The 24046-nt window shown below is 34.4% G+C and overlaps 3 protein-coding genes and 1 non-coding gene across 4 annotated transcripts; all 4 read right to left on the reverse strand.

Annotated features, from left to right (window-relative positions):
• Positions 1-658: 658 nt before the first annotated feature.
• LOC146958071 (alpha-taxilin-like protein) lies at positions 659-9342 on the reverse strand. The gene is made up of 13 exons (XM_085741205.1): positions 9243-9342; positions 8422-8610; positions 8224-8343; positions 7163-7248; positions 6539-6644; positions 5575-5642; positions 3966-4043; positions 2612-2676; positions 2266-2332; positions 1983-2165; positions 1551-1607; positions 1333-1428; positions 659-1085 (listed from the first exon to the last, which is right to left on the reverse strand). The coding sequence occupies exons 2-13, from the start codon at positions 8603-8605 to the stop codon at positions 942-944; spliced, it is 1254 nt and encodes a 417-aa protein (XP_085597331.1). The 5' UTR covers positions 8606-8610; positions 9243-9342; the 3' UTR covers positions 659-941.
• A 1191-nt stretch (positions 9343-10533) lies between these two features.
• LOC146958072 (elongation factor 1-alpha-like) lies at positions 10534-13644 on the reverse strand. Its single transcript, XM_085741204.1, has 3 exons — positions 13560-13644; positions 11826-12319; positions 10534-11728 (listed from the first exon to the last, which is right to left on the reverse strand). The coding sequence occupies exons 2-3, from the start codon at positions 12285-12287 to the stop codon at positions 10844-10846; spliced, it is 1347 nt and encodes a 448-aa protein (XP_085597330.1). The 5' UTR covers positions 12288-12319; positions 13560-13644; the 3' UTR covers positions 10534-10843.
• TRNAT-UGU (transfer RNA threonine (anticodon UGU)) lies at positions 12512-12584 on the reverse strand. Its single transcript has one exon. It is a non-coding gene; the product is annotated as a tRNA-Thr (tRNA).
• Positions 13645-15515: 1871 nt separating the features above from the next.
• LOC146958074 (26S proteasome regulatory subunit 7-like) lies at positions 15516-19773 on the reverse strand. Its single transcript, XM_085741211.1, has 10 exons — positions 19640-19773; positions 18214-18295; positions 17778-17869; positions 17610-17687; positions 17393-17454; positions 17142-17286; positions 16847-17065; positions 16578-16759; positions 16099-16274; positions 15516-15906 (listed from the first exon to the last, which is right to left on the reverse strand). The coding sequence occupies exons 1-10, from the start codon at positions 19724-19726 to the stop codon at positions 15749-15751; spliced, it is 1281 nt and encodes a 426-aa protein (XP_085597337.1). The 5' UTR covers positions 19727-19773; the 3' UTR covers positions 15516-15748.
• Between the last annotated feature and the right edge of the window lie 4273 nt (positions 19774-24046).

The following is a 24046-nucleotide window of genomic DNA, read 5'->3' on the forward strand; positions in this document are numbered from 1 at the left end:
ATGATTTTGGACACAGATGTTGATGCTTGCAAACAGGAAGACAACAAGGTGAACAAGAAGAGGATTCCGATGGGAACAGGAATAAATTTCAGGGAAGATTGGTGTTTTAAGAAGGGTAAAACAGACAATTCAAATAAAATGTACGGGTGAGGGTATAAATGTAGGGGTATAGGGTAACATTTCCCAAAATTCATGAGATGCATGTGCATTTCTTGCAGCATCACACTAGAGTATGTTTGATTTTCAGTTGGAACCTCCCATTCAACAAGTAATCCTAAAAACCTCCTTTCTTTTCGTTTTCAAATTGCATTCAAATTTTGCACCAATTTTGTCTTCATCTTCAATTTGAAATAGAAGTAATGGGGTTGCTTATGCGATATCAATTAGCAAAATGAAGCTCATTCAAACTAACATTGCTTTTGAAATTAGACAAAGCTTAAAAAAAGTTAAAATAAATGATTTGTTGGTATATTTTCTAAAAGCTTTAGAAACTTTTACTGCTTGTGTTAATTTCTTATTATTACACGCATAAAAAGCTTTAGACTTCATAAAGTTTTATAAGTACTTTTCTCTTAACCCCCAAAACACCAAACACACTGCATACGCAAAAATACCGAGTACATGTTTTGGACAGTCATTGAGAAGCTCCCAAGCCAAGTTTCCGGCAAAATCGCGTGTCTCATTGCTTTTGTGCAAACTGAGGATGTCATACAATTCATGAAAAGGAAAAAGGACAGACAATAGAAGATGCGCTCTACTACCCCGTTTTCAATGTAGATAAATGGTATTGCAATAAAGCAAAAAAATCTCACAATCATGTAATTGCAATACTGCATGCAAGTTCCCTAACAAACCAAGACATGCCACTAGTCCAGATATAAACAAGGTATTAGAAAGATGCATTTCCTTCCTTCTAGAAGTTGTTTGCAACCACCTCTTCTTCATATTGGAGCCGAGTTGTTACTATTATTACTCTTGTTCTCGGATAAACTTTGCTTCCTCTCTGCCTGAAGTGACCGGCATAGCGATTCAAGTTTTTCTTTTTGATTTTTCGTTTTCTCCAGCTGTTTCTTCAAGCGCTCGCGCTGTTCAGACAATGAAAAGCAAAAATTCATTGTTGATTCATTTTTAAAAATATGGAACCGCAATGAGACCGAATACCTTAAGGATGAAAAGCAAAAATTACCATATTTTGATAGACGGAGAAAAAAACATATCTAAGTCTATATTACAGTGACTAACATATTGCTTTATGGTCCAATTTATCTCCCTATTTATATATTATAGAATAGTAAATGGTCAAGAACAAAACAGGAAACGCAAGCAATGTACCTCGTCAACTAACTCTATAAGTGTAATATCAGACTTTTCTGATTTACTCTTCAAAAATTGATTCTCCTTCTTGAGTTCCTTCATTGATTTTGCCATCTGATTTTTACCACAATGATGGAAAAGGACGACGATTTAGAAATATGCTCATCCAAGTAAGATATGATTCAAGCAAAATATGATTTGAAAAAAATGTAATATTTAGGAGAAATCAAGTTTACCTTCTCAATCTCTTGTTTAAATGTTTCAAATACATCATTGCTCTTTGTCAATGCTTCCTGAAATTCAATGCATGTTTGAAACATACAATCTTATTAAATGTATAAACATCTAAAGTAAATTTACATCCCACACTATGTTTCAAATCAGAACCAGAAGTGCTAGGATCAGCCAAACACCATTCTAAAATAGGGATAAGTATCCACTGAAGTGAACAATTCACTTTAAAGAGTAAAGTGAATAATATCAACCGTTATTAAACAAATCAATGGTTGATATTATATGCACACATAACAAATCATGGATGATATGCATATGAATTGATAATGTTAAACATTACAAAATACAAGCAACACTTATGCAAATAATATAGCACATAATATAATAAAGTGGTCAAATTGTGACTGAAATGAAAAAGAGGACAAAAAAACCACCTGGAACTGTTGGAATTTCTCTCCATCAGTTGTCAGCTGCAAACGCAAATTCTTCTCAGTCGCCAATAACTGAGATACTTGTTCTGCATATAATTTCATTTGTGACTGTTCCTGAGCAGATCTTTCCTCATGTTGCTTAATTTTTAATTCTGCAATCTGTAGCTCCAATGACTTTTGCTTCAACTGTTGATTGATACAAAAAATAGTTAAGTAAACCAGTCTCAAAAGTTAATAAATATGACTACAACAAATGTCAATCAAGAGAAAACAGAATAAATGTCACCTTCTGGGCATATTGCTGCTCAGATAGTTCATATTGCTCAGCAAGTTGCTTTAAATTGTTTCTTAACCTATATTGAAATCATGTCGAATTATTTTAGGCTCAACAAGAAACAATCATAGGATCCATAAAGGAACGTGTTCCCTTTTTTCCTTTTAAAAAGAGCCATTGTATGGTGCAGTAAAACACAAAAAAAAAGAACAGAGCCCAGCTTTTGAGCTGTGGGAGGGGTGAAACAAATGCAGGCAAAAACAATATTATACCAAGTATTATCGGATGGTAAAATACAATAACACAGAAAAATTTAACACAAAATCATGTCTTCTTAAAAAACTTTTCAGGGTCTTACATGTCGTTCTCCTTTAGCTGAGAAAGGCAATCATCCTTTCGTTCTTCGAGCCTGATACTCACATCCTGTAGCAAAGAGAAGTTAGCAATGGCAATTGCTTTTTGGAGCATTTTAATAAGATAATTGAAAAATGATTCCATGGGCCAGCTAGAAAAGATATTACTATTCTTTACAATTCGGGTAAAAACCATCAATTTTCCAAATGAAGACTTTAGACTCGGGAGTAAGTACTCAAGAAATAGAGAGATCCACCAAGGGTTTCCTCTTCTGCAAAAGAGTCACTGCTGTGTATAACTCTGTTCACTAAATATTTATAATACTTGATGAAATCCCTCTATCCTACTATCCTCTTATCTATACAAATATTCCTCTACTAACTAACTACTCGAATTCCCGTTTATTCTATATCCTAACAGTAGTATCACTTGCTTTTTTGATAACTTTACTGTAGATTTAGAATTCCATTCCTACCAGTTTCCATCAACTAGGCACCATTTAGATTTTCTTTGTATATAGGCAAAAAAGACATGCAAGAGAAGATATTGAATGCTACTGTTCAACCCAGCCACCTATATTTCAGGGATATTAACCCAAAGAATTTGCCAGAGCATTGAATAGATGCTAATTATAGCAAGTCGAAAAACAAGAAAGCATCCTATAAAAGAAAATAATTCATCCCAACAATATATACAATAACAACAAACAAGCCTTATCCCACTAAGTGGGTGTGGGTTAACATTCAGCTCAACAGTATACACAATAAAAATTACTGCTTGATCTTTCGCGGGAGGTGGTCGTTCCTCTATCCTTGAACATATTGGAATCTAATTGAATCTTTCCAGATTTAAAAATTTGCTGAAAAATGGGTGTGCAAAATAGGTAAAGAGTAGAGATGTCCATCCAGGAATGCTCACCCTGTCTTTGATTTAGATTGATTGCCGAACTCAAAACTAAGTAGCAACAATATCTTTAGATGACAAGCAAGACCAAAGAAACATTAATTTCAAGGCAACCCATCTGCTATTCTATGCTCAAAGATTAAGGGCCTGTTTGATATCCTTTCCAAAATCTGTTTTTAAGTTTTTAAAAATTACAAAAGAGTAAGTGGTGTTGGCTTGGGACCTTGGAGTTTGCTCCTCCTCAAGGCCTTAGGTTCGATTCTCTCTGGTGCCAATTTGGGTGTGCTAGTTTAGCTTCTTCAAAAAAAAAAAAAAAAAAAAAAGGCTCTAAACTGTTGTACTGATTAGTTTTTCATTGATTTTTTTATGTGTCATAAATTAAAGCGTGGAAGCATACCAAATGTACACTTTGTTCAAAATATATACGTATTGTAAACTAGAGATAATGTTCAAACCTTGATTGCATCTTGGAACTTAGCTGACAAGTCCATCCTCAAGTTTTGCCCCTCAGTTGATACACGTTTGCATTCTTCCTGAAAATAATGGAACATGAATCCTAGTTTTTTCATTAACAGAGTCAAAATGTTGCTCTTGAAGTAAAATAAATAAGAATCTGATCACACTACCAGGTAGAAGTCACATTCATGTAATAAGAAAAGGAACTCATTAGGATAAAGAGGAGATACAACATGGAATATAAAAACTTGAATGAAACAAGACTGCTCAATCGTTCCACATATCAGTAGCAACAACCATGACTAGGACATGAAAGAGCCAGAAAGGGAAAAAAAATACTGTAGCGAGATTAGGAGAGAAAAAGAGACATTCTTCAAGACGGAAGCACTCTGATAACCAGCTAAACAAAATTACATACACTACACACAATGACATGAAATATGAGCTTCAATACCAAAACTTTCATAACAAATCAACAAGAATTTCTCAAAGAGGAGGGACAGACAACACCAAATTACTTCCAAGAATCCCAAAAAGATTTTCCAGAGGAGAGTAATTGCCCTGAATGCAAATGTGAGGCCTAGAAATTGATAAAAGTTTATTCGTTAATCCTGTTGAAATACATCTATTCAGACAAAATAATTACCAGCGGGCATTGGACTTCCAAATAGGTTTCTCAAGAAGTAACCTTTTGGATGATCAGGAAAGTGAACTAGAAATTAAAAAGTTGTGCAAATATGATGTCAGGAAGATTTCACATGTACTCCCTCCATTCCAAACGTTTGGTAGTTTTAACATTTCATTTTTGTTTCAAAAGGATGGATGTTTTAGAAAATCAAGATATAATTAACCTTTGTTTCCCAACTATACCCCGAGATATAATTAAGATGGTTTATATTTAATGAAATTGCTTATCGTGGAGTATTTTGCTCTTTTCAAAGAAAAAAGAGAATTTAAATAATTAATGGTAAAGACGAGTACTTTAGTACAAATATACATAAATTAAATAATTTCACAATCTGTACGCAAAAACCTTACACCACCAAAGATATGGAATGGAGGGAGTTGTTTAGGAGGGGAAAATTAAACACATATACTTTGGCAGGATAGGGTCTGAAAATAAAAAACAAATGCTTCAGTTGAGAGATCTGAAGCATTTTTATATTTCTAGTTATTAATGTTTCACTTTTGCACAGCCCTTAGTTTATGTGTTTATGTGAGTGGGATGTTAGTTTTGCACTAGAGGTGGTTATAAACTAAACATGAGAAATGGCCAGGACATGCTACCCTTCTTCAGAATTTAGATACCAGCAGCTCTGTACACAAGTGCCTCATCAAGGCAGTGCAAGATGAAACCCAACCCACCAAGGACTAATTTTCAATTAGCAAAGCAAACAAACAAATTCAGATTTCCATGGATGGAAACTAAAACCCGTGACCAGGTGTTCCACTACAAGCGAAATCACTTAGTAGTCAGATTAGCCCCAAATTTGGTTTTGTAGTCAGATTAACCTCCTGCCTAATTTTTTAGGCATTCAACATCTAGTAATTCTTGTTCTTATATATTAGATAATCAGTTTCAGAGGTAGTGTTGTAACAGAAGAATACCATCAGCATTTTATTTTGACGCTGTAACTCCCTGCATAGTGACTCAAGCTTATCTCTGACGGCAAAAGCTACAAAAAGGAATGAAGCAGTCAATGAACAAAAATTAGTTACAGATTAAGGGCTGCAATGTATTTAAGATTTCAAAAAAGTTTCTCTAAAGATATACCATTTCCCCTAAGTGTTTCTCAAAACAACACAAGCTTACACAAAACTCCAACCTAACCCAAATTAATACAAGAAAAAAAAATTGTACCATGTTCAAATGGTCATTTAGAAAAATAACTTGTTGATAAACTTATTACAATAATAGAGAAGCAATACATTTAGAAGGAAAACCAAAAGAGCAATACAATCCCATTACAGTTAAGAAGATGCAATTCAAGTGCTCAATTACAAAGGTAATAACTTAATTACTTAATAAAGTGAAAATCCCTCCAATATCCTAGTATCAAATTACACTGGTATAAAGTATGAAACCCAATAATTTGATTACACTATGTAACACCGTTTCTGTAGAATGAACTAATAGCTTTGTCATCAGCAGAATTAGATGACTGTAATGTAATAGAAACTGGTTTCTATGGTTCAGAAAATAAATGAATAAACACATAATTATTACTTTGCACTTTATAATAGCAATACATTTAAAAAGAGGTCCAACATAACAACAGTTAATATGTTAGCCGACTTAGCACATTCAGTTATCATGTTATAAACCGATGTGAGCAGGATCTTCTAGAATTCTATCTTAGCTGATCCTCTATAAATATCAGTGTACAGTAACAAGTGGTTGATTCATTTCTTGAATTTTAAGATTCAAACAGTCTGTCTATTTTCTCTAATCCTCTCAAATACCTTCCTTCACTTTCTCTTGATTTTTCCTATCATAATAAGAAAGTTCACAAATGTTTTCCAGCAAAAAAATCAAAACACATTATTCAAGATCAGATATATTCATTCCAACCTGCATCTCTTTCAGCCAATACTTGTTGATACTTGAGTGAAAACTCTAAGAGCTCCTTTTCTGATTTAAGTGCACGCTTTGAACCCTTGCGTTTTTCCCCAGTTTCCTGAGAAAATTAGAAGTTTGACTATTCAGTCTCTCCTGAACGTAGCCATGTATGACATGCCAAAAGAAAGGGGAAAAAAACTCAAATTGACCAACAGAGAAATGCAAAAAAGAAGAAATATTCTCATCGAAAATAATCTGACCCTCTACGAGTCATTATTTTGTCAACTAACCTAACCCTCTGAATCTTTATTTTGTCAACTAATCTAACCCTTCCGAATGAATTCCCTACTCAATAGAACCTAATCAAACCCCCTGAGTCTTTTTTTTATTATTAAACTTGTAAAGATACTACTATAAACAAACAAAAGAGCTAGTAAAATAAAATGCGATAGTTGATGGGTTGAACTACAGACAAAATAGTCTTATCAAATAGAGGCAAAGTTACTCGGAGAGTCCGAGAGAAAGGCAGAGAACAAAATATATAGCCGAACCATATATATATATATATATATATATATATATATATATATTTCCAATGCATGCAGAGATATACAGGAATTATAAGAATTTACTCACTGATTTTTTGTTTTTTGAAGAATCAACCATCCCTGAAGCACATGCATCCTTTACAGGCAGTGCTTTTGTCTCCAAAGGTTGTTTAGCTGCAACCACAATTAACAATGGTAACAGAACCTTATCAGATACTAAAGAGATAAGAAAAAGAAGACATCAATAATGCAATCATACCAAAGAATCCGTCAGTTATATTAATTTATGCACATAAGTCTCTTAACTTTTATGCTCAAGCATACACAAGAATCCGTCAATTATGACTGTTAACAGAATCATTCCACACATTTGAAAAAAATAGAGAAGGGAAAAATTATTATTAATTAAAGTGGCACTAATGACCATTTTACTTTTACAACCTTCCCCGGGGGGATTTGAACTCCGTCTCCAATTGTTCAATCATATAAGATAGTATATGAACGCTAAGCTAAAGGATACAGTTCACCTTTCCAACAAATTTGTTCTTCAAACCATGCACATTCAATTAGCTTCAGAGCGGAAAAGATTTATAGGAAAGTCGTTTCATGTTTGATATACATAGTTAGACAAGATGGATAATTCAGAGAGAGGGTAATTTGAGGGTCATAACAAAAGGGATGCCTAATTCAATACAATATGGAGAATGTTTGAACTAGGACACTATAAACAAAAGAGTTTCATGGTTTTTAAGTCACATCCAGAAAGTAGACATGCACACATCAGCAAGGACTATTACAATTTTGACAGTCGAGTATGTAATAAATAGCATGAGTATGAAAATGGGACCTATTGCACCCAGGGGCACCTAAAAAATTCCATGAGTAGGAAAATGAATAAGGAAAGAAGAAAAGTTTACATTGGTACAACACATTGGTCTTGCAGAATACATAATCTACTTAATAAAGAACGGAAGTTATAGAAGAACTTATACAAATAGCCCCCATAAGCAAATGATCAAGACAACACTCTATTGTAGAGTCGGCCAAATTAAAACTTGCTTTTAAGTAAACATCAATATGTTGCTTAAATAGCATGCAGTTACTAAATACGAAGTCTACAAAAGGGGCATCGATGGTTAGGATAATTACATTTATCTGAACTCTGGCCTTCTCCTTGTTGTTGCTCTTTTACATCATTGCTTCTGGATGGTTGAGACTCGGAAACAGAACTAGCTAGAGGTGCTGCAATATGTCCCTCCACCGAGCAGTCTGAGAGGTGAAAAGTAAATGCTTAAGAAAACAGAACATGAGAGACAATTTTAATTTTAGTTCACTAATTTCGCTTACCCGGCACGTTTGATAATCCATTAGAATGACCACAATCAATGAAACCATCCTCCTTGTAATCACTGATGGGCTTCTCTTGTTCAGGAGTTGGAGTAGCAGGCGCAACAGGTTCGGCAGTGCCCTCAACAAACCCATCCGGCAATGAATCAACTTCAGGAAGCTGGTTTGCTTCTGGATTTTGCATTTTTCCTACATTTCAAAAATCTCTTATTAGAACTATTAACTCCAATTTAATCCTTTCCTTCAGAAAAAACTCCAATTTAATCCTCACTTTAAAAAATAAAATAAAATCAGGAAAACAACGAAACCAGTCACAATTTTTTTTTTGTCAAATAACCTAGTGGCGAGAATAGAATTGCAGGTTTGAAAATCAAATATCCCTACAGCTACCTTCTTGCTGTTGTAAGCAAAGATATTATTATGTCAAAAGCACCTAAACTACTATCAAATTTCATCAAGGGTTTTGAGTTTTGAAAATTTCTATAAATCTTCAAAACAAAAATGAACAAGTACGATGATAATTCCAATAACAACAAAATTACAGCTACGGCAATAACATCTCTCTACAATGGGAGTCAAATTTTCTACAAGCACAACCTAAACACACAAAATAAAAATGCAAGAGATTAATTAATTGGAAGTAAAACACGTAAATCAAATCGTTGATACCAACAATTTAAAAATGGAAGAAACCGAAAGAGTGCAGTGCAAATAGCTTACGTGCAACAATTTGTGATCTGGGTGATTGAGAATAAAAGTAAAAATGATAACTTTAAAAGAAAAAAAGGAAAAAAAGAAAGAGGGATAATCATGGGGAATACCTAGCGGGAAGAATCAAAAGAAATGAGAAGATCCAATAGTGTGAATGCGGTAGTAGAACTTCTTCGAGACCTTGTTTCTTCTATGTGAACTATGAACTTTGAGTTTGAAGTACAGAATTAACCCTTATGTATGTTAAAAAAACATGAATTCTAAGGAGATGAGTATTTTGTCAAAATATACAAATATACAATGTGAATATCCAAAACAAATAAAAATAAAAATACGCAATGTGTGGTAAACTAAACAAATATCTTATGTGCACAATTATAAAGACTGAATCATAAGTTGTGTAGGATCGCAATCAGGGTCGTCTCAACCATTAGGTCACTAAAATCATTGTACTAATATATATGTGTGTGTGCATGATATTATTATTAATAATGAGACAGTATTAACTTGTAACTTTTTTATGTTTACATTGAGAAAATGGTGTTAAAAGTGTAAAATCTCTAAGATTGTAAATTTTACAGGTATAAGATGCTTTACTGAAATTAGGTGAAGTTAGGGACGAACATAAAATAAAAACTGAAGTTTTTATCCCACTTGTGAGCTTGAAAATTTTGAGATTTTGTTAGGCATGATTATTTGGTATGAGGTATTGTTTGCAGTAAATTCAATTAGGAAGAATTTTCAATCGAAAAATACGTGTATCAATGTTGATATAGAATTATTAAATGACCTAGTTGCATTTTCGAAAAATATAGGGAAAAAGGTTTTGAAGCTGCCAAGAAATTCTTAACAAAAAAAAAAATATACAAGAATTATTCATAGAAAGATCAATTTGTAAGGAACGAAACTAATATCGACACCATTTGGAATAAGAAAGTCCCGTTAAAAAGTTGTTTTTTGCCGAGACTTTTTGCTTTAAAGTTCATTTGAACAATATTAACAAAATTCAATTTGGAACATCTATTCATCCCTATTTTGCATCTAAGGTGATTGAAGCAATTATTAAATTGATTGATTGTCTTCAATTTTGAAGATCAATTTGTTGTTAGTCTTCAATTGAATGATATTTTATAAATTGAACTCGTACCTAATGTCCTGTCCCGTTTGATTACCTAGGTATAATATTAGAACCACGTACGCTAAAATGTCATTGGCATTTGCCAAAGATAACTGCTGTAAATTTAGGGGCTCCTACCTGGCAATTGTAAAATTTAGATAAAATGATCGGTACTTTGCGCAGGTGAACATTAAAAAATGTTCCTGATATTCTAGGCAACAATATTGCCTAAACCACCATATAGAACCATGCCCCAGCAAAAGCTTAAACATCACACCAAGCAATAAACACAAAAATAAAGAGTTGATATTTAGAAACAGAGTCAGCAAGTCCTGGAACTTACTGCTTGCTTACAAAATCCAAGTTTCTGACTAGACACAACAATTAAAGCATAAAAACAAAACAGATATAGCGCTGCCACCGTCGATCTAGAACCCAGTTCTGAGAACAAAAGCTAAGAGATGAAGGTGCAGACTTGACACTTAATATGAAAAACAAGTAAACTAGACGAGAAATAGAAATACTAAGGACCAAAGACCATTTATTGTAATAACTATGATATGCTTCCCAGGTAGATAGATCATCCTGCTCGGTTCACTTCTTCTTCAATGCTGACTTGGTCTGCTTAAGTCCTCCACTGGGATCCTTCTTCTCCACAGCCTTGATGACCCCAACAGCTACAGTTTGACGCATGTCTCTAACAGCAAAACGGCCGAGTGGAGGATATTCAGAGAAAGTCTCAACCACCATGGGCTTGGTGGGAATCATCTTAATAATACCAGCATCACCATTCTTCAAGAATTTGGGCTCCTTCTCAATTTCCTTACCGGAACGCCTATCAATCTTAGTAACAAGCTCAGCAAACTTGACAGCAATGTGGGAGGTGTGGCAGTCAAGAACAGGGGCATAGCCATTTCCAATCTGGCCAGGGTGATTCATTATGATCACTTGAGATGTAAAGTTAGCAGCCTCCTTGGCTGGGTCATCCTTGGAGTTTGAGGCAACATACCCACGCTTGAGATCCTTAACAGCAACATTCTTGACATTAAATCCCACATTGTCACCAGGAAGGGCCTCTGTGAGAGCTTCATGATGCATCTCCACAGACTTGACTTCAGTTGTCAGTCCAGTAGGGGCAAAAGTGACAACCATTCCAGGTTTTATGACACCAGTTTCAACACGCCCCACAGGCACAGTTCCAATTCCTCCAATCTTGTAGACATCCTGAAGTGGTAGTCGGAGGGGCTTGTCTGAAGGCCTCTTAGGCTCATTGATTTGGTCAAGGGCCTCAAGAAGGGTTGGACCCTTGTACCAGTCAAGGTTTGTGGAGCGCTCGATCATGTTATCTCCCTCAAAACCAGAGATGGGAACAAATGGAATTTTGTCTGGGTTATAGCCAACCTTCTTCAAATAGGATGAAACTTCCTTCACAATTTCATCATATCTACCCTTGGAGTACTTGGGTGTAGTAGCATCCATCTGTTCAAGATAGATGGCAATTAGTCCATACATAAATGAATTCAAGATAGATGTCAATTAGTACTTAAATAAATGAATTATAAAAATAATAAAATACCTTGTTGCAACAGCAGATCATTTGCTTCACACCAAGAGTGAAAGCAAGGAGAGCATGTTCACGGGTCTGACCATCCTTAGAAATACCGGCTTCAAAACCACCAGTAGTGGAATCAATGATGAGAACGGCACAATCAGCTTGGGATGTTCCGGTGATCATGTTCTTAATGAAATCCCTGTGTCCGGGGGCATCAATGACAGTGCAGTAGTACTTGGTTGTCTCAAACTTCCAAAGAGCAATGTCAATGGTGATACCTCTTTCCCGTTCAGCCTTAAGCTTGTCAAGGACCCAGGCATACTTGAATGAACGCTTGTTCATCTCAGCTGCTTCTTTCTCAAACCTCTCGATGACACGCTTGTCGATACCTCCAAGCTTGTAGATCAAGTGACCAGTGGTGGTTGATTTCCCAGAGTCGACATGGCCAATGACCACAATGTTGATGTGAACCTTTTCCTTACCCATTAGTCCTTAAAAGCTGAAAACCACAAAAAGATCTGCCAAGGAAAATAATACATGAGCATGTCCCCAAAGAAAGAAAAAAATTAAATAAATGCTGCCTGTCAACAACACACTGACTAAAGGATTTAACAATTCAACAGAAATCAACAGATAAATATGAACTCAAAGAAGACGACAACAACAAAATGTTATCCCATAAATGGGTTTGGCAACAATATGAAATGAATTGCCCTCACGCAGGATCGAACTACGGACCTTCAGTTTTACAAGACTGATGCTCTACCACTGAGCTATAAGGGCAAGTTGTATATGAACCAAAGTAAAAAAAAATGAAAAAAAAAATAAAATACTATAATATAGAACACACATGCTTCAAAAGAAGAAGAAAAAAAAGGGACTCCACGGTGTTACTCTACCACCGAGTTAAAGGGCTCCATTTGAGTCAAGTCCCGGACAAGCATATGTGTGTGTCTATTCTGATCTTATCTATTAATCAGGCATGCAATCAGATTCTTCAGCAGATATAACAGGTAAAACAAACTTCAGTAACCAAGAATAAAATACGAGAACAACAACAATATGTCAGCAGGGGATGAAATATGATGTTTCAGCAGGATCCAGAAACAAATAACTACTAACTATACATTCGCATGTGTATATCAGATATGTTGTATTACATGAATCAACATAAAACTCGAAAATATCAATCCAAAAAGTTAAAACCTTCACAACAAAGTAAAACCACCTATTTAAAAACATAAAGGATTATCACACTTTTTGGATTCAGAATTACAATTAAACAGGCACATAATTTCAGCATGATTATGATAATCGAATACCAAATTGAAACTAAATTTCATAACGTAAAACAGGCTCCAATTTCAAATGATCCTATGTAATTACACTAAAACAGTAAAACTAAATTGCAAAAAAACAGAATCCAAGGAATACCAAACAAAAGAAGTATATAACAATAATAACTCAAAAAAAGAACAACGTAAGGATGATATAATAATCGCATGGTAATGTTAAAATGCATGAGAATACAAAACCATCGACTCCTTCAAAACCAGCGATGACTGATAAATAAAAGAACGATTGGATTAAGAATCGCGATTAAATATGCACGTAGAATACAAAAATCGAAAAACAAAAGCATTATGTAATCAATCACAGATGTAAACTAAACAACACGAATAACCTATGAATGAATTGATGATATGAATACATTGATCGATCGATAAGAAACGAAATTGATGGATTTAGGGTTGTTACCTCGTGAAGAAGGGAAAAAGGCTGCGCAGCGGAAACCCTAGTCGAGTAGCAAGGAATGAGAATTTTGAGAATAGAGAGGGACGGTAGGGTTTTAATATAAGGGTTTCAGGGGTTTATAAACTAGTACTCTGGAATTAGATTGTGTCCAAAAATATAATAATGTTCAAATTTATCTCCTACGTAAATTTTATTCAATTTTACTTTGTTTTACTTTTTTTATAAATAAAAGGGGTTTTGGATGAGGTCGTCTCTCGGTCCGGTCCACGTCAAAGAAGACGAGTCTAGTGAGGGTTCAATGAAGTCTTCAAGCATTCAAAGATCGTGTGCACCGAATAAGACCGTGAAGTATCAAATAAGACTTTCATAGTCAATTTCAGTCCTTTAAGCATTCGAGCAGTCAGTTGGCCTTTACGCCATAAATATATTATCGCTGAATGTGTATACTCCTAAAAACAAGAATCAATAATAGGAAAAATCTCTAAACAAGAAGAAACTGGTTCTCTTGTTCTATGTGGAAACCAATGGCCATCAAAATGCAATGTGATTGTTGTTAATTTTGAGAATATAATGCATTGTGATGGTTGTTAATTTTAAGAGTATAATGCAATGTGATGGTCGTTAGTTCTGAGAGTATAGTCGGCTCTTAATTTTGGTCGCTCGACTAATCTTTGCAACATTATTTATGATATGTCAGATTCATTTATAATATGACAACGCTTATTAGGACATATGGATATTTATGTTAGCAAAAATATATCTAATAAATGTTGTCACATCATAAACCAATAGAACCACATCATCAAAAATGACTCAAAAATGAGATAGGGACAAAAAATTTGACGAAAAAAAGAAGTTAAATATAGGGACCAAAAAATCGATTTTTAAAATAGGAGAACCAAAACTTAATTGTTTTGAAAACATGGACACCAAAGCTTCATTATTTTGAAAGTTAACTCGTCTTCTTTCATTCTTTCTTTTTCATTCTTATTTTTTCTTTGGGGCAATTATGGTGTCAAGTTTCACTGTTCATCATTCAAAGTTGATTTGCGGTATTTGTGGGATAGTACGATGGTCAATAGAGATTTTCATATATGTAGTTGTGGGGTTAGTATGATTAGCCAAAGTGGGTTGTCCCACATCAACTTGTATTTCATATTAATTTTGATATGGAATTGTTCCCATCTTTTTATGCTATAGATTTAATTTTAGTTGTCAAGCATGTTTGTAATACATAGCGTGATTTTAATGTAAATGTATTATGAAATTTGTTTAATTAATATCTTGTGTTGAATTTGTTGTCAATATCAAATCATGTCATTTTAATAAACCTAATTAAATTAAGGTCAAATACAGTTCGTATTTTATAATCTAAAAACATCAAATGCATTTTCGATTATAAAATCCAAACATACACATAAATTACTAGCATTCATATGTGTTCACAAATTTTTATTGTGCTAAGGGATATGAATCATGAACAATGTTGTGAAATTTTGATTAAAATTATATGTTCAAATATATGTGACTTTTAAATTGTAACAAACCATGTTTATTTTAAAAATTTCTTGCCGTATATCATTGTTTATAGACGACAAATTTATTTAAAAGTATAATGGAAAGAATGAAAAAACCAACCCCAAAAATCTCTGATCCACATTGTTATAGATAGTCTTAAGTGGTAACATACTAAAACAACATTGCAAACAGCGAATTACAGTGTATTAAATTATATTGCTGATATTCTAATATACGAATTCCCTTGAACTCCTCAAAACCAACTAATGCCCAAGTCAAATTTTTAATATGTTGGATGCAGTCTACATCGAAGATACAATCTGTAGATTGGACATAACCAAACCAAGGTGAAAGTTGCTTTTGACGTGAAAAATGAATCTCGTCACAGTTTAAAACAAATGAGAGTTCTTTGGCAAAGACGATGCAATGCAAGGGTCAAAGTGAAAAGGCTAAAGATAGCAAAAAGTCTTCGAAAAAATGTGAATGTAACATTAGGAAAACGTTAGCTACAGACAGAGACCTTTAAGAGTCAACCATGAAATATGCATTCAAATAGACTAGTTTCACAAACTGCTCATCAAAGAACCATATGCCCTTTGGAATAGTTTTCACGGAGGAAAATAAATATTGTTTGAGCACGTTATGGTCTCTGGGAAGGTAGATAAAAAAATAGCTCAATTGTAGACCATATATTTGGGAGTTGCACTGAACTTCTGGTACCCTTTGATGACTTTATTCACTGCATCAAGGAAGTCTTTCTCTGTTACAGTCTTCCTTCGGGCACGGATAGCATACATACCAGCTTCAGTGCACACACTCCTTATATCAGCTCCTAGAGAGAACAAAAAGTATATTGGTCAGAAAGGAAACTAATTTTTCATGACAACGAAAGCAAGTTGCAAAGATTCCTCAAAGCCAGGACAAGTTTTGACTAGAAAGGACATAAGCCAGAATACTGAAGTACTTAAAAGATGGTCAGGAAGTATAAGCTAAATTAAAAATTGCCCAGTTGTTATGTTCTTACCAGTGGAGTTTGGGCAAAGCCGAGCAAGAAGCTCAAAACGGATATCCCTTTCACAGTTCATGGTTCTCGTGTGTATCTTGAATATTTGTGTCCTACTCTCTAGATCAGGCAGGCCAAATTCAACTTTACGATCCAATCGCCCAGGCCGCAATAGTGCTGGATCCAAAGTGTCAGGCCTAAAATTTGTGGACAAAAAGCCATGAGCTATATGGTCAGCAACACAGGGTAAAACTTTCAAATTGAAGAAAATGACTCATGAAGCAACGAAACATCTAAAAATGAAGTTGCAAACTAGCAATGCAACCTTGATTTTGCCTTTCATTATCGCAAGAGGATGGACAGACATTATGAGAAAAAAAGAGCATTTGGCGTGCTACATTAATGATGGAAAATATGACTGAATACAAAGAGAGATGCTTTCATAACATCTACAGTAAAATAGAGAACAAAGGGAAAACCAAATAATAGTAATAACCAACCTGTTCGTTGCCATCAAAACTTTGATGTTTCCTCGAGCATCAAACCCATCAAGCTGATTCACAATTTCAAGCATAGTTCGCTGAACCTCATTATCACCACCAACACCATCGTCAAATCGTGCACCTCCAATTGCATCAATTTCATCAAAAAACACAATGCACGCCTTTTTTGAACGGGCCATCTACACGAGGTAACAAGTTCACTCAAATGATACCAGATGATGGAAACAATGATAAAAACAAAGCTATATAAAACAGGAAACATTTACCTGAAACAGTTCACGAACCATCCGAGCCCCCTCACCAACATATTTCTGAACAAGTTCACTTCCAATGACCCTTATAAAACAAGCATCAGTTCTATTAGCAACAGCCCTGGCCAAAAGTGTTTTGCCAGTTCCTGGTGGACCATAACAAAGCACACCCTTTGGAGGATCAATTCCAAGCTTGACAAATTTCTCTGGATGAAGCATGGGAAGTTCAACAACCTTGCAGAGAAATTAAAAATTCAGTGCCAATTCATTTCCGTTGTTATGTGAAATATGGAAAATTTCAAAAACTTACTTCACGCATCTTTTCAATCTGTTCCTTACAACCACCAACATCATTATATGTCACATCTGGTTTCTCTTCAACTGTCATCATGGTAACACTTGGATCAATTTTTGGAGGCAGAGGAATCTGGATCTGATATTTGGTTCTATCAACACTGCGATGATGAAATAAAGGTCAAACACGAAGACAAGGTAATAATGTTGTTACTCTTCTTTCTTTGGGTGATATATTATCATAAGAGTTATTTTTTGGACACATACCCAACACGCATTCCTTCCTCTATGTCGGTGGGGGAAACCTTGTCTCCTAGCCCAACAACAAACTGAAATCATCAAAGCAGTAGGAATATTAGACCGAGCGTAATTTTTTTTTGTAAATCCTTGTCATATTAAACAGCATATAAACGAGTGATAAACAAATATCTATATAATAGATTAATTAAGTATAAATGAAAAGATTGATGTGACGCATAGGCACCTTTGCAATCTGCTTCACATTGATAACATATTTGGCATCTTCAGAGTTTGGATTTATAATTTTCGTGCATCTTGCAACCTGTTCAATAAATGACCATATTTAGGCATTCCTATAAATAATAAAAGCACTTTGAAAAAATTCTACAGGATGAGAAAGAAAAAAAATCACCTGAAGAGGCTGCTCCTCCTGCATCATTTGCTTATCAGAAACAAGATCCCACTGGCTTGGTGTAGCTAGACCAGTATCAGACTCCTTGATACCTATTATTACAACAGGAAGTTAACATCTAACGAAGCGTGCAAGTGATAACAGCATCCAACTCAAGCAACTAAGACAAACCACTATGAATGGGACGAAATAAAACACCTACATAATATCCAATTATCTAGTTGTTCCTTCAGTTTAAGAATAAATTTGGAGAGAGAAATATACCCAATTAAGGGATCACTTACAACCATAAAAATGAAAATAGACAGCAAAGGGGCATAGAATAAACCACAATACCGAGAGAAAATAAAAGATGTAATTTTCTTTAGTTAAACAGTTTCAACCATCTACATAGCAAACAAGAAAATAAAAAAAAAACTAAATATTAATCACATACCACACAAGTCATTCACTTTCTTTGCCATATCTTTAATTTCCTTCTCCACTTTTTTAATACTTGTGGAATAAGGTCCCAAACCCTGCGTAAAGTGGAACAAATCAACAAAACATTTCATAAAAGACTATTCAAATTTAAATGCGCTAACAATCAGAAAACCATTGATCATAGAAAAAGCATTCAGTCCAGCAACTAAGAAGCCTAGCAAGGAAAGTCAGGAATCAACAAATGAGCAAAACATCTCCATAAACATCACTTGCTTTCTGTAGAACAGATTAAATAGACTTTGCAATCACATCGTCACCACTAAATACATAGTTACACACATTAGTAGCACCTCGTTAACTCTTAATGAAACCTATTCATTGGGTACACTTAGTAATTAAAGGTTACAGCTTTACCACATAGCCTCGCAATATATACCTGGACTGATATACACGACTGTACCACATGTCTCTTAATATTTCATGTTGACTATCCAGCCCCCGCTCAGCACTGCACTAACTTGATTGTTCAAGTCATGCCAGCTCTCCTCGCCCGGTCAGGTCCTACCTCATTGCTAGCTTGATTGTTCAAGTCATACTAGCTCAGCTCTCCCAGCCACATCCTACCTCAGCACTAGCTTGATTGTACAAGTCATACTAACTCACCTCACCCAGCCAGGTCCTTACCTCGGTATTAGCTAGATTGTTCAAGTCGTGCCAACTCACCTTGCACAGGTAGATCCTATCTCAGCACTAGCTTGACTGTTCAAGTCATGCCTAGAACGACTCAACCACATCAAGCTCGCCCTCAACTAAGTTGTGCAAGTCGGCTTGTTGTGGTCCCCCTTCCAAATGCTTTACAACATTCTGCGGCGTAGTTATGTAAGTTACGTGTTCACTGACTCCACGTGTCCTGTACAAACAACCAACATCTTCGAAACGCGGATTATAGCTTAATGGGCCTAGGTAACCAAAGAGAGGCCCATTAGGTCTAGAAGGACTATAAAAGGAGGCACTTCTAGCTAAAATAGTGTATATTTATCTTAGAGTATTCTTGGAGCTCCTCCTTGTAGGAGCACTGAATAGGTCACACGTTGTAACTTGTTTTTACATAAGTGAACAATTCCTATATGAAATTACAAACTTTGTGCATCCGCATCACGGTATATTAACAATTAACATGTATATTTCACACTCACACAGCTACCACAAGCATCAATTTACACAAACCCAACCCAACAACTTTAACTCTTAACATCCAGAAACCCTACCTCAAACGAATTTCTTTAATTCGAGTTGCAAAATTTACAAAATGTAACGGACTTTAATTAACAGAATCAGAAAAATTCCAAAAGAAGAAAAGAAGAAAAGAAATCCACAATTGAATTGAAATAGAACAGAAATTGGGAAACATAGGGTTTTAGAGAGAGAAAGAGACATACATAGGTTTTGAGGAGAGCGATGTCATCCTCATCGAGAGGGCGAGGGTTCTTCTCGTCTTTGAGATCGTCTTCGTGTTCATTAGACATTGTTTGTATTGAAATGCTTCAAAGTGCGACCAAGCAGCTTCAGATTTGAGATTTGGCTTATAATATAAGGCTTATATAGTTATGCCGCTCCTAATGCTGCTTTTTGAACAAGAAAGAAACTCAGATAAAATTCGGGTAATATAGTCGATTTGGTTGTGACGAGTGGTAATAATGTGTCGAAATTTTAAAATAGTCCATCATTAAACATGTTGTTAGTCAAAAATAGTTCGTTAATATTGACATTAACTCTTTTTAATATAAAAACGGATACGACATTAAGTAAATACTTATAACGACCAATATGACAGTAAATAAGTATATTTATGGACTATTCCTAAAAAAAAGTATATTGAGGTAATAATGTGTCGAAATTTTAAAATAGTCCATCATTAAACATGTTGTTAGTCAAAAATAGTTAGTTAATATTGACATTAACTCTTTTTAATATAAGAACAGATTCGACATTAAGTAAATACTTATAACGACCAATATGACAGTAAATAAGTATATTGATGGACTATTCCTAAAAAAAAGTATATTGAGGGACTAATATTAACGAAACATTTTATCATAGGGGCTATTTTGACTAACATATTGCAAAATCAAAGACTATTTTAAAATTTCAATACATTGATGAACTATTGTGACTACTTGTTACACATTTAGACACCAAAATGAATATTACCCCAAATAAAATTACTCTAAAATTTCGTAATATTTTTTATTTTTTATTTTCTAACAATACTTTTTTAATTGGCATAAATATAAAATTATATTAAAAAAAATTGACTGAAACATTATATTAAAATTTAAAATATAGAAAAAACTTATTAGAATTTTTTTCTAAAATATAATTAATATAGAAGTGAAGCTATTGTGTCACACATCCTACCTCAAATTAGCTTCGCTTAAGCTTTGTTTGGATTGATGGAATCAAACGGAACGAAATGAAATAAAATGAAACGAAGTAAAACGAGACGGAATGGATATGAACTCCATTTCGTGAGAAAGTTAGCCCCAAGGAACCTCTATCCAAACTATTGACTTGATTAAAATATGTGTGTTATGAAATCTCATCGTGTAGTTGATCACCACCATTCTTGAAAAAATAAATACGATTTTTTGTCTATTTATCTTTTGCCTAGAAGTATGACAAAAAGTACACCGTGCAAAACGTAATGAGTCTGTTTAATGGAGGCCTCTGCAAAAAAAAGTTGATATTTTTATGATGGTTTTTTTTTGGGTTAATACCTCTTTTGGTCCTTGTAATATTAGCGAATTCTGGTTTTGGTCCCTGTAAAAAAAAAAGTTTAGATTCCATCCCTATAATTTGAGATTCTTCCACTTTTGGTCCCTTACTTAAATTTGTCAGCAAAATCTGCTGACGTGGCATGCTGATTGTGTAATTTTAATATTCTTTTAATCCACCTAAAATTTAGAATTATTTCCATTTTTAAAAATTCAAAAACTTAAATTAAAAAAACAAAAATCTAATATTTTCATATTTTCTTTTGTCAAAAAAAAATCATATTTTCTCACATCTTTCATTCTCTCTCGGATCTTCTCATCTTCCAACCAAAAAGCACAGAGTTTTCCTCTCTTTTCATCCCCTATTTCATCAAATTCATCAAGTACATGAGGAGAAAACTCAAAAAAAACTCACAAAAAATTGAAATTTATGAAGGGGAAAAATGGTTAGAGTTTTCCATACCCAGATCCGAATCCAAACCAACCCTACAAATCCAACAAATTCATGAAGGTAGGAAAATGGTTAAATTTTTTCGAAATCAATTTGGGGATCTATAGTATTTTGCGGTTCGATTTAAAAATCCATAAAAGATTTGGGATGAAATTGAAATGTGAATTTGTGCTTAAGCTTTCTGGGTTTGTGTTTGTCAGATATGGCATGGGTTGAAGCTTTCCGAATTTGTGAAATTTTGTGAATATGTGGATTTCTTGTTGAAGCTTGTGTTGTTGTTGTTCTTGTTTTGTTGTTGTTCTTGAAATTTTGTGGATTTGTGAAATTTTGAATATGTTTTTTTATATGAACATGAAGCTTGCTGCATATTCTTGTACTTGTTTAAGCTTGTTCTTGGGTTTATGATGAAGAGGAAGAAGAAGAAGAATCTGGACCGTGTGAAGAAGAAGAAGAACGGTGAAAGAAGAAGTTGAAAAACAAGGGCATTTGATTTTTGTGGATTTTTAATTGTAATTTTAATTTGTTTTTTATTTAATTTTTAAATAAAACAAACATCTTAATCTATGTGGCGTCTGAGTCCTTTTTAAAAAAAAAATAAAAACTAAAATAATTACACAGTCAGCTGGACGCGTCAGCAGATTATGCTGACAAGTCTAAGTAAGGGACCAAAAGTGGAAGAATCTTCTTCAAAAAAAAAAAGTGGAAGAATCTCAAATGATAGGGATGTAATCTAAACTTTTTTTACAGGGACTAAAACCGGAATTCGCTAATATTACAGGGACCAAAAGAGGTGTTAACCCTTTTTTTGTATAAAAATTAATTCATAGCACTATAAACTAACGTTGAATAAAAATATCGTGGAGAATAATTTTAAAAAGAGTATTGAAAATTATAATTTTGGACACAATCTTAATCCAAATTCCCCCGACATGACATCGGCCATCGACCACAACACTTTTAGAATACTCGTTTTGATCCCAAAAGACCTTCATCTTGTCACAACTAGAGTGAGTTTGTGCTAGAATAATAAAAGTATGTTGCTTACTTCTAGTTAAGTCCTTCAAATACCTGTTAGTTTTAAATTTGTTAGCTCCCCTGACATTCCAGGAGAGCACACGGACATCTTTAAACGTTTGTCATCATAAATACCATAGAAGAGCAAAGTAACACCACTACCAGGCTTGTTGAGTATCCCATCCCAAAGATTTTGAGTCTAATAAACTACATTTACACCTTCAAGAAGCAAATTAGTTGCCATAACAACCTCCATATGGTTTTGAGTCACCAATGTATCCCTTTTAGGATCATAAATCTCCTTCTTTTTTGAATTCAACGAAACTGGTTCAACCAAATGAGATAACTGAGTGAGATTTCTCTTAGACACTAACACCCTATGTAAAATTAGAATTTCAACAGGTTAGGGATCGATGGAATTTAGTGCAACCTTGCCCAAAATGCTCGTTTATTTCACTTGTTGGCGAATCTTTAAAAGAGTTGGCGGCATTCTCCCTCCTCCTGTTTTTTATTTCCTTTTTAAATGCATTGAAAGTCATTATCTCCCTTTTAATTTCGAGCGTTGTTTTCAGCATGCGTAAATTTGTTCAACAACTGCGCTGATACATTGATTGCGCCTTCACCCAAATTCTAAAGCTGCATGGTTGAACCTTATATGTGGTTGGCAAAGGTATTGGACAAAACACAAAATTTTGAGTCTCGTGGTTGTATCTTCCATAAGCGGAGAAATAATGCAGAGTCCTTCGAACACCACCTGGTACCAGTATCCATCCAACCATACTTCTACCACGACAAGCTCTTTAAGATCAATCTCAACACAAATGCGTGTGAACCTTCCTCTTTGCACAACCAATGTATCACACTCCACATTGTACCAATATCCAATTAGCCATAATATCTTCAGTTTACAATGCACACATGCCCTTGAATACATTTTCATCAAGGTAAACCTTCAATAGTAGTCTATCCCCGTTTTCATGCTCTATTATCCTTAAGATGATTGGGATCATCACAATGGTGGAGCCAGAAAAAATAGTTTGGGTGGGCCATTAAAAGTTTGACTAAAAAGCTCGAGTACTTTAAAAAAATAAATTACATAGTTTACTACTGCTATAAATTATGAATCTTTTTTTCATAATACAACTGTTAATTTGAGGAATTTTCACTTGACAAGACAATATAAAGGAGATTTGAAACCCCAAAAAATTAAAACGTTTGTAAACCTCCGCTACCCAACCAAGTATAAGCATGACAAAAATCACATATGTCCCTTTTAGAACCGCCGAAAACCCAAACCATTGGAAAATTGTTTAAAAACTCGTAAAACCGTAACAAAATTGTTTAAATCTCGTAAAATATAGACCTACGATCGTTAATTTTTTAATTTTTCTGGTGGGCTGTGGCCCACCCCAGCCCATGAAGTGCTCTGCCCCTTGATCATCACCCGTATCAGGTGGTTTCCAGAGCATTGCATGTAGATGGACACTGGTTTCCACAAAGAACACGAGCATCATAGTCTCTTATTGTTTTCAGATATTTTCCCTATCATTGATTATTGTTTTAAGGAGTATACACATTTGACAGTAATACATCGATGACGTGAATGT

This window comes from Medicago sativa, chromosome 1 (genome assembly GCF_051527215.1).
Source record: "Medicago sativa cultivar Bolivia chromosome 1, Bolivia_mono, whole genome shotgun sequence".
In the NCBI taxonomy this organism is placed as follows: Eukaryota; Viridiplantae; Streptophyta; class Magnoliopsida; order Fabales; family Fabaceae; genus Medicago; species Medicago sativa.